Here is a 14620-nt window from a genome sequence, read left to right on the forward strand (position 1 = left end):
TCCTCACAGTAGAGTCCCTGGGATCCTATTAGAGCCCAGGAACCAATGGGAAAGCAGGCCAGTGTCTGATCAGCAAACTTATCTGATGGACTCATAGTATGGGAGGGTCTATTGAACTATTATTACAGGTGAATTTACCTGAAGCCCATCAACACAGGCTTGGAAGTCTGAGGAAATAAACACAGGAAATATGTATTACTGTTTACCTAAGAGCAAGAGTACGGTGGGGTCCAGGAGTATGGAACAAAATCCAATTTACTGTCAGCATCACTCAGAGTTTTCACTGAGCCAAGATATTTTATGCAGTTAGAGAAGAAAAAATCTAATACATTTGGAATAGGCCCACACATATCAGGTTATACTTGAAATACAACTGGAACATATGGTATAGTTTATCTTTTACAATGCTCTCAGTTTATGCACTAAAACCATTATTCTCATAATAATTTGTAACCTTAACTTTTCATGCATTTCCATTTAAACTGTTTGTGTGAAGTTAAATATAAGAAACCTGCAGTATTAATGTTTTTACATTACAGTGACGCAGCAACCCACGGCATAGTGTTATTTTTAAAAAGGACTAAAATGAATGTGATGATTAGACATAGGGCAGGTTAGATATCTATTAATCAATGGGCTGACTGAAATAAAGAGAATATGGTTCCCAAAAGGATCCTCTATTCTTTTTTGAGGTAGGTTAGGTTAGCTGCTTCATGTGCAGTGAAAGTAAGGCCAGAGTTATGTTTGCAGGGGATTATGAATATAGTGCAATAGGGAGGGAGGTGGGACTGGATCAATAGGATTAAACTGCTATTATAAGTATTTATGACAGCCTGAATCAGAGCTATAGTTAGGTTGAGGCTGGTGTCACGTTATCAGCTCTTAAAGCACAAATAATTTTCTACAGCAAATCAATATTAATGCTTGCAGCTATATTTTCGAATAGTGAGACAGATTGAAAGCCATTTAAAACTTACAAGCAAACCTGTTTAGCTTTCTAACAACAGAGATTTTAATGTATCTCAGATATGTCAGCAGCGTACATGTAGCACTTTTTTTCAATTCGATTCGATTTGATTCAATTCGATTCAATTCGATTTATACAGCACCAAATCACAACAGCAGTTGCCTCAAGGTGCTTTACATTGTAAGGGAGACCCTAAAATAATACATACAGAGAAAAACCCCCAAAATCATATGACCCCCTATGAGTAAGCACTTTGGCGACAGTGGGAAGAAAGCTCCAGCAGAACCAGGCTCAGGGAGGGACGGACATCTGCTGCGACCGTTTGGGGAGAGAGAAGGAAGACAGGACAAAAGACATTCTGTGAAAGAGAGGCACAGATTAAAAATAAATGTATAATTCAATGCAGAGAGGTCTATTAACACATGAAGAAGAAATACTAAAGCATCATGGGAAGCTACCAGCAGCCTACACCTATTGCAGCATAACTAAGGGAGGATTCAGGGTTGCCTGATCCAGCCCTAACTATATGCTTTAGCAAAGAGGAAAGTTTTAAGCTTAATCTTAAAAGTAGAGACGGTATCCATCTCCTGAATCCAAACTGGAAGCTGGTTTCATAGAAGAGGAGCCTGAAAGCTGAAGGCTCTGCCTCCCATTCTACTTTTAAATACTCTAGGAACAACAAGTAAGCCTGCAGTGCGAGAGCGAAGTGCTCTAATAGGGTGATATGGTACTACAAGGTCATTAGAATATGATGAGGTCTGATTATTCAAGACTTTGTATGTGAGGAGCAGGATTTTGAATTCAATTCTGAATTTAACAGGGAGCCAATGAAAAGAAACCAGTATAGGAGAAATATGCTATCTATTTCTAGTCCCTGTCAGTACTCTTGCTGCAGCATTTTGGATTAACTGAAGGCTTCTCTAACTGAGCACTCAAAGTACTTTTTATTACAAGCCTCATTCACCCATTGAAGCACACACATTCAGATGCATTTCTGTTCCTCAAACTCAAGATGGTCATCAATTTCAATTTCAATGAATGCAACACGGAGTTCATTATCTTGCCCACGGTCACTTACATGCAGGCTGGAGGAGCCGGGGATTAAAACACAACCTTCCAATTGGGTTTTTTTGTTTGTTTGTTTGTTTTGTTTGCATATAAAAAAAAAAACATGCTATATATTATTTGAATTTGGCAACAAGAAACTGAAGAAGAAATCATCAATAATGAACAAATGTTTGTAATCTGATATACTGCATCAACAAAACTATCTTTATTGGTAGAATAGCTGCAAAGACACAAAGAAGTATTTTTAATGACAAAATGTAGAGAGAGATTTAGATTAAAACAACATTAATACCAGAAGAATGCTAAGCACAGAATTAAAGGAACACATAGATTCCAGGTGTACACGTTCTGTTAAGCTTATCAACACCATCACAATAGCTGTACACGCCTTTGTATTCTAACTGTATACATTTGTCATTTACATCAGCTTGAAAAGATTTTCTCCTGTCAACAATTCAATTCAATCCAATTTTATTCATATAGTGCCAAAGCACAACAACAGTTGCCTCAAGGCACTTTACATTGTAAGGTAAAGACCCTGCAATAATACAAAGAAAACATTTTTGAATCATAATATTTGACTTTCTTTTTATGAATTAAAGACATTTACACTGAATCTCTGGATATTTACACAAACCAATCAATGCACAGTAAACTCAAAATAGTATTTTTCATTGTACACTTATTAATTTTAAGAGGTTTTCACATGGGGGCTATTTAGACTGTTTGAAACATCCAAAGCAGTCCCTGAAGCGTTATTTTACACAAATATATAGCAGAAACACGAACAACTGAGTCTGGCTGAATTATTATGAATAAATGTAGATTAAAACAGTCTCTAGTGATACTGATGGTACAGTAACCTGCTGCTTTAAGAAAGAGATGCCCTGACTCAAGACTTAAATGGGTTCCAAAGGGGAATTAGCTTCCTTTCTCATGTTGTTTTCTCGATGTCACTCAAAGTCGTTCACTGAATATTCATTGTTCACTTAGCAGAAGGCCTTGAGGTATCCTGCTTTTAAATTCCCTGTCTTTCACTGTTTTTTTAATTTGTTAAAAGTGATCGCATTTGATCCCATCAGTGTCAATGATCTATTATCAGAGACAATTAAATACTTCTGTAGTCTGTATGAAGTGGGCAGCATGGTGATGAGCTGGTTAGCGAGAAGGTTCTATGTGCAATTAGTGGGGTTAGGTGAACTGGTGATTCTAAACTGGCCCTAGTTGTCTCTCTGTGTCAGCGCTGCAACCGACTGGTGACCTATCTGCTAGGAAAGGCTCCAGCTACCCCCATGACCTTAACTTGGATGAAGATGGGTGAATGGATGGATTTAGATAGAGATGCCATATTATGTGATATCCACTGTGACTTTGCCTTCACTATCAATTTGGAAGAAAACTAAAAGGTAAAAAAAAATAGACAGTGAATTAATACTACAGGAACTTATGCATAAGCATATTTTTAATAAAATAATTGGTTACTTTGTTATTTTATTGCCATTTTTCTCACTCTTTTGACGTAGCTGTGGCTCTTTCTTTCTTTTTGTGCATGAAAATCTTCTGACTATTATGCAAAGCCTTCCTTTGTCACCCACAGATAGCCTAAAATAACATAATGTTCAAGTTTTCGTAACCACAGCATTTTCAAAATACAGTATTTCCATCTGACAGATATCCATGAGACAGATGAATAAATGCACATTTCGAAGCATTAAGATGAACATTCACTGTGCCTGTGGCATTTTCACTCTGTTACTTCTGCCCTACAATTCTGCCCACTCTGTTGCTCCTTCCTCTCACCAGCCTCCTTGTGTAACTGTAGGTGCTGCATGAAATCATCCAGAATCTGCTGGGCTGACACAGAGTTCACATCATCAGTGTCCTGCTCCAAAAGAGTTACCTTTAACTCTCCCTTCCCGGCCCAGTTATCACTAGCTACATGGCCCTGCCTGAGGTCTGGAAGGGTGTCAGCATGATTAGTGGCCAAAGAGGACTGCTGTTGGCTTTGGGGGTAGATAGGCTGTGGCCTGGCAGCATAACTGGCAGCCATTTTCTTATAGATAGCGGTGCTGATCTCAGCCACAGAGAAAGGCGGGCTGTGGCTCAGCTCATGCTGACCCGAGAGGCCGCATTCATTTCCTGTTGCTGGTACACTCTGTTTAAAGGGTGTGAAAGCTGTGACCCTCTGTGGACCTGCCTCTGGTTTTGTCAGCCAATCGTGTGCTGCTTTGTCTGCTTTAGGAGGGTGGGGCTGGCCATCTGTTTGCTGAGAGGTGGCAGAATGGCTGTTTGCAGCAGTGGTTGTGAGAAACTTCTGTACAGCCTCAGCTGAATCAAAATGCTTCTTCAGTAGTTCCTTTATCAAGCATGGCACCTAAATTTAAGAAAAAATATGTATAAGTAAACATTACTCTTTACATTTCAAGATTCATGAAATGCATCTGCTTTCAAATCGAATTCTGTTGCTTTAGTAACTTTGAAACATTAGCTTCAAAAACAGTATCACCTCAGTGCTTCATCATAATCTCTGGCGCAACATAGCATCTTTCATTTGGTTGCTATGCGTTATTTAGCTTATTTCAAGCAACATTTTGCTGATTATGCATGTGGAAAGAGATGTTTGGGGGGGGGTTGTGGACAGCTGTGCTTCAGTATTTTGTTTGCACTGACTGGAGATCCAGATGAGTATCCTTTTGAAAACAAAATGACACTGAACATGGCAGTAATGTCTCCTAATATGCTACAAAACACTACAGGGAAACACACAAATATTATAGATAACATGTTGCGCTGCCAAACCATTTAAATGATTTGGCAGCACAAATCATAAAATTACATTTTATGTTATTTCTGGTTATAAGGAAATGATAAACATTCAGTATGTCCATAGGTTTGTCTGCAGGCATTTAGCATGAATCTCAGGTCCTGAGGCCTACTGAGTAGGGAGAAGTGTGCACTGATGTCCACTAGATGTCAGTGTGCTTACATTAATGTTCTCCAGGGCTGCAATGGTCCTGTGGGCGTCTTCCAGCTCTGAGCTCAGGTTGGACACACGATTGAGCAAGTACTTCCTTTCACTGCTCAGGCTCTCGGACTGCAAATGCAAAAAATAAGGAATAACATGCATGAAAGTCAAACGATGTGTTTCCTTTTTTTTAAAAAGTTTCACTCAGAGTTTATAAATCTCCAGTTTTCTCACCGCTATGTGCAGGTGCTCCCCCAGCAAGTTATTGGCCTGCTTGGTCCCAGTATGTGTTTGCAGAAGGCTTCAAAACAAGAAGTAAAATATGTCATTCATCTATTTTCTGCACTAATAGAATTAATCCAAAATCCTTACATTTTATTTTTAACACAGTATATAAAGGCCCATTGTTGAACGTAATGCCTGCACCACTGCAGTCTTTGAGTCAGGTCAATGGCAGCTGTTTGTCAAGACAAATGCCAACAACAAACTCTCCTAATAAACTTACAACAACTGACGCACAACTTGTGTGCAGTGTGAGGCGACCATTCACTCCAGCTGCAGCAGTCTGCTGAAGAATGTTTGGTATGTGTCTGACTGCCAGCAGCAGTTGTTTGGTTATAAATATGGGCCTAACAGAATCTGGGTGAGTGTGAAGAAGCAGTTTATATGTCACTGAATTTCCACCTACGCAAGGAGGAGATCTGTGGCCTATGCTGTTCATCCAGGATGTTCCACTGATCAATTCATCTATAGGAAGTGTTAAGTAAAGTCAGATATTGAGTTCATTCAATAGTGGCTCTGGAATCAATGTGTGCACACGCCCTCTTGTAGAGCCAAGCTCAGTATTTATTTATGGACATGAGTCAGAGAGCTTAAGCAATGCACAGTCATCACGTGTGTTTTGAATTCTGTTTAGCCTAACCTTTTGTATTTCTCCTTGACGTGACTGAGCTCGTCTCTGGTCCTCTGCAGCTCTGCCTCCAGGCTCTCAATGCAAACCACTGTCTGCAGCAAGTTCTGGTGGAGATCAGCATTCTCCTCCTGCAGTGCCCTGAACACAGAGGAAGGATTGGAATTAGAGGGCCAGCATATGTTAATAATGAAGGTTAATTCTACTTTCAAAATTTAGGATTTAAGGAGGATTTAAGGTCCAGAACTTGCAGAGTGAATTATTTAGGATGTGTCAATTGTGCTTTTTAAATGAAATGTCAAAGAGTTTAACATTGTTAAGGTAAAAATAAATAAATAAATGGACACGTGAATTATGCATTATCAACACAGTGGCGACAGGTATTACTGCTGATATGACAATTAGGGTTTAGTTTAAAAAGTAGTTCTAAAAGGTATTCACAAAGGTTGTTAAATGTTGGTTTCCCTGGCACATATACATATTACTGACGACATATAGTTATGTAAAAAGGTTTCATAATGACACTTCATCCTGTTTTAACAGGAATGTGGGGGAAGTGAAGCTCATTAGTGTGATCAATAAGCACTGATCCATAACCGGATACAAAGAGAGACAACCGAACGAGCCAGAGAGAAAGGCGTGAAAATCTGCAGTCAAACGTGACGTGTGCAGAGAGAGATTATATAAATAGAGACACTTACTGAAGATGGTCAGCGTCACACAGCACATCCTAAAAAAGGAATAGAACAAGTTTAAGGAGGCGGTGGCTGAGATCAGGCTGTAGATTCTCTGTAGACACAGGTATTTCTGTTTTGTACTGTAGAGTGTGTTAGTTTTTCCTTATTGTAATCTTTGTTAAATTCATAATTAAATTTAAAATCCTTCTCCTCAAATACAAAATCTTGAATAATCAGGTCCTGTCAAATCTTAAAGACCTCATAGTACCCTAGTATCCTGAGAGAGCTTACTTGTAGGTCATAAAGTTTTCATAAGTAGAATGGGAGCAAGGCCTTCAGCTATCAGTCCCTTCTATTATAGAACTAGCTTCCAGATCAGGTGATCTTGAACCCTCACTTAGTCATGCTGCTATAGAATTATGTTTCTGAGGGCTTCCCATAATGCATTGAGCATTTCTTCTTCACTCATTTCTTTTCACTCTCAGTATTGTTTATACACCTCTTCTGCATTTAATCGTTAGCAATTATTAAAACTCTCTCCTATAGTTTACCTTTTGTCCTGGATCTCTCTGCTGTCTTCTCTTCCCCTAAACCCAACCACTCACAGCAGAGGCTGTCCCTCCCTGAGCCTAGTTCTGCCAGAGGTTTCTTCCTGTTAAAACGGTGCTTTTGTTTCTCACCATCACCAAGTGCTTGCTCAAAAAGCGCTGTGTGATTAATGAGGTTTCTTTCTAATATTGCAGGGTCTTTGCCTTACATTATAAAGCAGCTTGAGGTGACTGTTGTTATGAATTGGAGCTATATATTAAAACTGCATTAAATTGAGTAACATGAGTGGTATTTCTCAGGGACAACATCCAAGATGTTTACAACATTTCATTGATAAAATACATGAATGCAAACATTTGACACACAATTACATAAACATGCCAGTCTCAACAAACATATGAACTGGTACTAAGGGGGGAGTTTTCTTCCCGCATTCCCCAACCAGTCGTAGCAGATGGCTGCTCTTCCCTGAATCTGGTTCTGCTGGAAGTTCCTTGCTGTTAAAGGGGAGTGTTTCCTTCCCACTGTCACCAAGTGTTTGTTCATATATGGCCATCTGATTGTGGGGGTTTTCTCTCCATTAATGTAGGGTCTTTACCTTACAATATAAAGCATTGTGAGGCAACTATTGTTGTGATTTTCTGCTATCTAAATAAAACTGAACTGAAATTATATCGACTGCAAGCCTCATTTAATCTTTTTAATGCTCAAATGCTTTGATCTAAAATTCAAACTCTAGTGAATACATCAGGTGTAAATCATAGATACTTTGACATGCAGACTGGAAGAGCTGGGGATCAAACCAACAACGTTCAAATTAGTAGACAACCTGCTGTACCTCCTGAGCCACAGCCACCCTTTTATATGCAATAGTGTGTCCTCAGGCTGGTTGTGTTGCCGCCTAAAACTATAGGTGCATTTTGTATATTTTCACTTTATTTTAATAGGTTTTGTATGTTGTGTCAATTCAAATTGTTATTTCAGTTGATTATTTTTAGAGTTTTTCTAGTTAGTTAGATATAATAATGTTTTTTGTAGCAGACTCCTTAGTCTGTAAAATATGCAGTGTGATTCAAACATTTCTTGTTTTGTAATCCAACACATTCAATGTAAAATGAAACTTGAAGGTGTGGAACAGCTTTCAGCTTCAGTTTGCAAATATGAAAACTCCCCAAGCACCCTGTCGGAAAACCAGAACTTCACCCTCTAAGTCATTGTTTCATTTGAATTCCAGTTGGCTGGGTGAGGTCACATCACTTTCCAAAAACAACATAATTTCTATAACTATTCATTACTATTTATTTTAATAGGTGCTAGAGCCCGGCACGGGCAATATACCCGGGCTGGGTCACCATTTCATTACTGAGGACAGCTCAATAATAAACTATTGAGCTGTGGTAGACCTGTGCCAGAAACATAATCGATTTGTTCTGTGAGGCTAAACCATAGCCAGGATGTTCCCCTTTGTACACGTGCGTATATGTGAATTCAATAAAACAAATAAACCAAATGAGACCAGAATCTATGCTGTTACAGCATGGAAAGGGGCAAAATTATGTAAGGCTCTGTGTGTGTGTGTGTGTGTGTGTGTGTGTGTGTGTGTGTGTGTGTCTATTAAGAACGACTGGATTCTACCTTCTGTATTACTCACACATTTTCCCATGAGGGAAGTATGCAGATTTGTCTTTGTGATTGTATGTAGTTACGTCCCTTCAGGTCACAGCGCAAACAAAGAATCGAAACTGATATATCAGGTAGTTTCAAATGAATTTTCCCCTAAAAGCACTCAACGTCATTTGCTGCAATGCTGGAGAATGACTCAGCTTGTAATGCGATGCGCAGTGCTTGACACATCCCACACACCCTGTGACTCAGCAGCAGTGCCTCTGCAACAGAGGAGCAACATTCTGTTCTTTTAATAGAGATATCAATGATTTGATGCAGTGTAATGTGCGTCACACTTTGTTCTTTAGCAGCCCATCAAAAAAACACATGATTAATAATAAAAAAGAAATAATTGTAGTATTATATATTTATATAATGCTGAATAGAAAGGTGCTGGCTTTCTAACGAGAGCTTTGGCTCATTAGCACCCTTATATCTTATCATTTGATTCACAAATCCATCCACTGAAGACCACTAGCTTCTCCATCACGTTGTTCATGATGGTTCTTACTAGTTATACTAGTTAACTTTAACTTCAAAATGAAAACACATACACATAGCAATGATATTAGCAGGATATAATATTTTAAAGGTGGTGAAAAACAGCTCATGACTGATTTGACTCTCTCTAAACTCATTTGTTTGTTGTCATTTTAGTGTATCAGCTTAAAGTGGACTTACCCTGTGCTGCTGAGAGTGCCCAACATGTTGTGGCTGGTGTCGACCACTCTGATCTGAGCTGTGGCTGGTAGCTGTGGAGGCTGTGTCCCTGGCCCTGGATGAATCGGATTTTGTGGATGAAGACTCAGATCCGACCCCTGCACCTTGGGCTGAAGTTGGAGGCGAGTTGCTTGGTTCTTGGTGACCAGAGTCTGGATAGGACTGTTGGTGGAAGTGCTGGTTATGTGGATGCTGGCTATGCTGCTGTTTTCGGTGGTGGTGGTGGCGTTGTTTGGACTGACTGGTTTCAGGGCTGGTGCTAGTTTCATCGGTGAGGTGAGGGCCACCTCTACCAAATCTGTCTCCTGACGTAGGCCTCCTGTCCTTACGGTTGCTTCCGTGGTGTGGGCTTTGGCTGGCAGAGTGCGGGTGGTGACGAGGCGGTGGGCTACCATGGTGGTTCCTCATGGCATATGAAATCAGTTTGTCAGGATTGGAGCAGTCTGAGTGTTTTCGAGAACTACTGAAAGGTGCTTTCTCCTGTCTGCTGGCCAGTTTGGGATGCTGGCCCGTCTCCTCCACTGGGGCTTTTCTGTGTTTTTTTGGTGGGAGCTGAGGCTTAACTGGGTTAGATGTGGGGGCTGAGTCAGATGTTTTTGCAGGAGTTTTATTATTATTAACACCCAAGCTGGTGAGATACGATGGACTTATAACGCTCTTTGTAATCTCATCTAGAAAAGCAGAGAACTGTAATTTCTGCTGCAGAAAATTGGCCCTGGCTTGCTCTATGTTAGCTTGAGTAATTTCTTTACCCTTCTGCCCAGGACCATGTTCTTTAGCAACTCTTGGGGACAACACCTCCATCGATTTAGTCTTACGAATGTCAGTATGAGTCTCCTTGTTCTTGAGGATCCCTTTGCTGGGTAGCTGGTTTGAAGATACTGCTCTCTTGGGGGCACTGGAGACCCCTAAAAGAATGTTTTCCTCACTGAAAGCCAGACATCGGTTCAAACTAGCTGACTTATACAAAGGCCCATAGTTATTTTGCTTAGATTGTTCTCTTCCACCACTATCATTACTCTGAAAAAAGGCTTCATCGCTCCGACTGTGACCTCTGTCAAGAGCAGAAAAGCCAGTGTTCCCTCTTTGCTGTGAGCTTTCATGAAGCAGCTTGCCTTTTTTGCTGTGTTTGACGGTAGCAAAGACAATGGGCTCACTGCATTCATCTTCCCGGAAACCTATGCGCACATCTGGGATATTGGAGCAGGACAGAGAATGCTGTGGGCGCTCAGCGTGGCAAAGAGTGAAAGGATCATTTGCACTTGACTCTGTGTACCAGGAGGAAGAGGATGAGGATGAGAGGGAAGAAGAGGAAGCCCTTGAGAGAGTTACAGAAGTATCATGGTCGTAAATGATCTCATCCTCTTCACTGTGGTGAAACTGACGGGGATAGTGAGCATCGTGGCGAGGGCTTTCATGGAGATAGTGACTGTGCTGATGGTGGCGAGGCTGCTCTCGGCTGTCATCTGTGTTCCTGTCAGTGTCATCAAACTTCGAGTACCTTCAAAACAGGGAAATTGTGTAAACTGACCATGAAAAAAGGGACCCTGCGTACTATATTTTGTCTAAGGCTGCAGATGTTCGAGCTCAATAAACTGGCAAATTTAATCTTGCAAACAAATTTAGACTAAAAAACCCCAATTAAATGTGTGTGGAAAAAGCCATCCTACCTGTGTGACTGAGTGTCTTGGCTATGGTGAAGGTGATGATGGCGATGATGGTGGATTTTCCGTGGCTTGAGCTTATCCAGCTCAGCTGGGCTCTGAACCGGTTTAAAATACTTCTCCATGACCTCTCGCTTTCCTGGTGGTAGTCTGTTGATGGGGTCCTGGTTGGGATGACTGCACTGGTGGCGCTGAGGGTGATCCGTGTTGGTACTCTGCTCTTTTTTCTCTATAAAGCTACAACTTATCTCTCGATGTCAGTCACAAAGAACAATCTTACTGATGAATACAATCATTCTGAAGATAAAAAAATTACCAAAGCATGCAAATTAATTTCTAATCCAGCTAAAAAGAAGTTCAGTCCTTAAAAGTAGTCTCTTTGGTAATTACATCTCCTGTTAAAGGACTTGCATGACTATGTTTGTCTTCCTCAGTGTCTGGCTGCAGACTAATGGAATCATGGCTTGTGTGCAGGACTGTATGAATTCCTAGGTGCTGTTTTGACTTTGCATCACTTCTGATGTGCTAACAGCTGGGTGCTCATTGAACAAACCGAAAGAGCATGACCTTTGTCCTCATTCAGGAGACAAATGAATCAAACCCTGTGGAACACAATCTATAACTGGGCTCATTTTGTCCATATGTTTGTTCTGCCCTGTGGGCCAATTTCAGGCCTCTATCCTAGTATCAATATTTATTATTACTTTGTTTTCACTATCATTCTTTTTATAAATATACAAAAAGCACATCTAAGGGTTAATCTAAGCTATTGAACTGCACAATGCTACCTCATTGATTTTAAGAGGTTTCCTGCAACCTTTCCACTGACTCCTTTGTAATTACATTCTCTAGGGATGAGCGGTATTGCAATATATGGGAAAACAGGAAGTAGTGAGCAATTAGAAATTGTATCACATTATTTTTTAATGTGGCAGGCATCCACTTTAATTACTGTTGGTAATTTGGTTTGCTGTATGTGGCTGATGGGTTTTTCATCAGCTGCATTGCTCTTTATGTTCCTGTTCTTTATACAAACGCTTTTTAATTGATTTTGTACAAACTCTGTTTCATCAAGATCAATATTGTGATTTAAAATGACACTGTTATTTGGGGACTGATGTCTGCTCATTATAAAATTCCACAGCTCATCCTCTAACACCCATATAACCTCCATTTCCACTGGCTTTTCTGTTTATTTCCACAGTTTATTCTTCTTCTTAATCAAGTTAATCACACCAAGGTCCCGATCACCCTTTGGAAAAGCTTTGTTTTCCTTGATTATCACATGAATGGTAATGCGGGGGTTTTCAAATCACTGCATTGCATTGACTGCACCCTTTGTAGCAACTCTGAAAGAGATCAATTCATTGGGATTGGGGAGGGGCCCTGAAAGCAGCCAGAGGACAGCTCCCCACTCTGGATTGTTGCTGATCAATGGCTTACCATCATAATAAACATAGCTGGTTAAGGGAACTTGCCCAGACTTGTCCAGGTTGATATAATCAATGCTAAAAAGCAGTCCTGTTAATGTAAACACGTGTGAGGAACATGGTGATCCCATTGTTGTCCGAGGTACGTGACTAACTGCACGCACCCTCTGCTGGTGAACATCGGGAACTCCTGCTTGGATCTAGTAATTTTCCACCTTTCCCCCAGCAACACATTTTCAGGCTCTGGTTGTTTCTAGACGTTTCTGGATTTATCGCGTACACTTTTCAGCCTATAATAACATTAATGTCTGAATTAAAAATCAAGTTTAACATCGTACAAACTATGACGTGGAAATTCATGAACCGTGAAAGCACACTATACATTTGATTAAAAAAGACTGTAAACACCATCAGCTTTTTACAGTAGCTTCTAAATCTTACATAAAAACAAAAACTTTATTTTACATAGGACATCGAAGTTAAAGGAGATGAGCTGGCTGTTTTCTTTTGTTATTCAATCAAAAACAGCATATCACTGCAGTAAAAAGCAAGTAGATCCGACAACTCCACTACGTTCTAGTTTGATCCGGTTTGCAGGGCCTTGTTACAGCTAAAAAATATTAGTCCGCGCACCATTTCCCGTGACGTCAGCTGTTTTGACCGTTAGTTTTTAGTGGGATTATTAAAAAGGTTCCTTTTTTTGTTACAGTATACCTCGCTGTTTTGTCACTCATGTGTTGGCAAATGACGAAATTAAGTTTAAATTAACCAGAAACACCCAAACAACGTGTTATTTGCAACGATTATTAGAAGGCTTCTAAGAATAGAAATCTGAATTATTTGTGCCTCAGTACCGAATTCAACAGTACTGCGTTTATTCACGCACATTGGTTCGTGTGTTATTTTCATTATTCTGACAGGACTCTAAAGCTAAAATAAACAAATACATGGGTTTGTTTTTGTTTAAAAAAGGGGACTACTTTAGCGGATGAGTACCACATTTTCTTGTAGCCGTATCACCATAACAATATAAATAGCGCTGGTGACGCTATCGCAACTTACACCGCGTTGAAGCTTTTTCGTCTTGCAGTTGGGCGTTGCAGGTTGAGCGTATCTCGGTTTTTTTTCTTCTCCTTTTTCGATCTTTAAAGTTCGGGTTTTATTTTCGAACCTATGTAGCCTTGCTCTATCTAGTCTGTTTGTGACAAGTTTAATTTTAGCCTCTTGAGCGTTATTGATCATTATTTTAATGCAAGTACTTTAAATCTCTAGATACCATGTGTCGCTTGTTTTCGGTTTGTTAAACGCTTTTTAGTACTGCTTTATTGCAAATGAGTAAGATTGTAGAAGATGAACACAAATTCTACTGAGTCGAAACGAAGGCCTGATTCCTTTTTGTTGTCGTTCTTTTTTTTGTTTTTTTGCCGAGGGCTGTTGAGCTGACGCTAGGCTTAGCCAGCCAAATATATAAATTTATGCCAGTATTGTCAGTTATTCCGCAACAGTTGTTTTGTTAGCTGTCATGTTTAGCGTTTGTCTAGCGGTGATCTTGCTTTTTAAAAATATATTCGAAGTAACCATTTTTGGTCATACTAACAGCAGTTGGCTCGAGATAGGAGCTGTAACGTAGAAACGTGTAAACGTTGTCTATTGGCTAATTCAATTTACGTCATGACGTAAGTAGACGGCAGTGGAAAAGGGAGTGGTCAGACTGACGGCCATTATCAACCTTCACGTAGTGTTTTTCCGGAAGGTGTAGAAAGCTTTTAGCAACAAAATGGCAGAGGAACAATTTTCATACTTTTGAAATTGATAAGGCAGTGAAGTTAGGTGCCTAATTAGGTTCCTAAAGAGTACTGATTTTGCAATGAGGTCTTTCAGATTAGATCACAATCTAACTACAGTTAAGTGACTCTGTTAAATATAAGATTTGTTTTTATTCTGAAGAAACGAAGAATGAAGAAAGAAAATAAGGATGTCCTAGTCGTGATCAGACGTAGATTAT

At 39.9% G+C, this 14620-nt stretch overlaps 1 protein-coding gene across 1 annotated transcript; it reads right to left on the reverse strand.

Moving 5' to 3' along the window:
* Positions 1-2218: 2218 nt before the first annotated feature.
* Positions 2219-12744, reverse strand: LOC102082053 (uncharacterized). The gene is made up of 7 exons (XM_005467541.4): positions 11192-12744; positions 9483-11022; positions 6612-6640; positions 5923-6051; positions 5235-5301; positions 5022-5129; positions 2219-4409 (listed from the first exon to the last, which is right to left on the reverse strand). The coding sequence occupies exons 1-7, from the start codon at positions 11308-11310 to the stop codon at positions 3780-3782; spliced, it is 2622 nt and encodes an 873-aa protein (XP_005467598.1). The 5' UTR covers positions 11311-12744; the 3' UTR covers positions 2219-3779.
* Between the last annotated feature and the right edge of the window lie 1876 nt (positions 12745-14620).

This window comes from Oreochromis niloticus, linkage group LG2 (genome assembly GCF_001858045.2).
Source record: "Oreochromis niloticus isolate F11D_XX linkage group LG2, O_niloticus_UMD_NMBU, whole genome shotgun sequence".
NCBI classification, from domain to species: domain Eukaryota; kingdom Metazoa; phylum Chordata; class Actinopteri; order Cichliformes; family Cichlidae; genus Oreochromis; species Oreochromis niloticus.

Bases quoted from the DNA above. Each gene is read 5' to 3' on its own strand.
- LOC102082053 (XM_005467541.4), bottom strand. From the start codon at position 11,310: ATGGAGAAGTATTTTAAACCGGTTCAGAGCCCAGCTGAGCTGGATAAG. The intron at 6,641-9,482 runs GTAAGTCCACTT...TTCCTTTTTTAG, and splicing joins GGCACTCTCAGCAGCACAGG to GATGTGCTGTGTGACGCTGA. The intron at 5,302-5,922 runs GTTAGGCTAAAC...CTTGTTTTGAAG, and splicing joins GTCAAGGAGAAATACAAAAG to CCTTCTGCAAACACATACTG.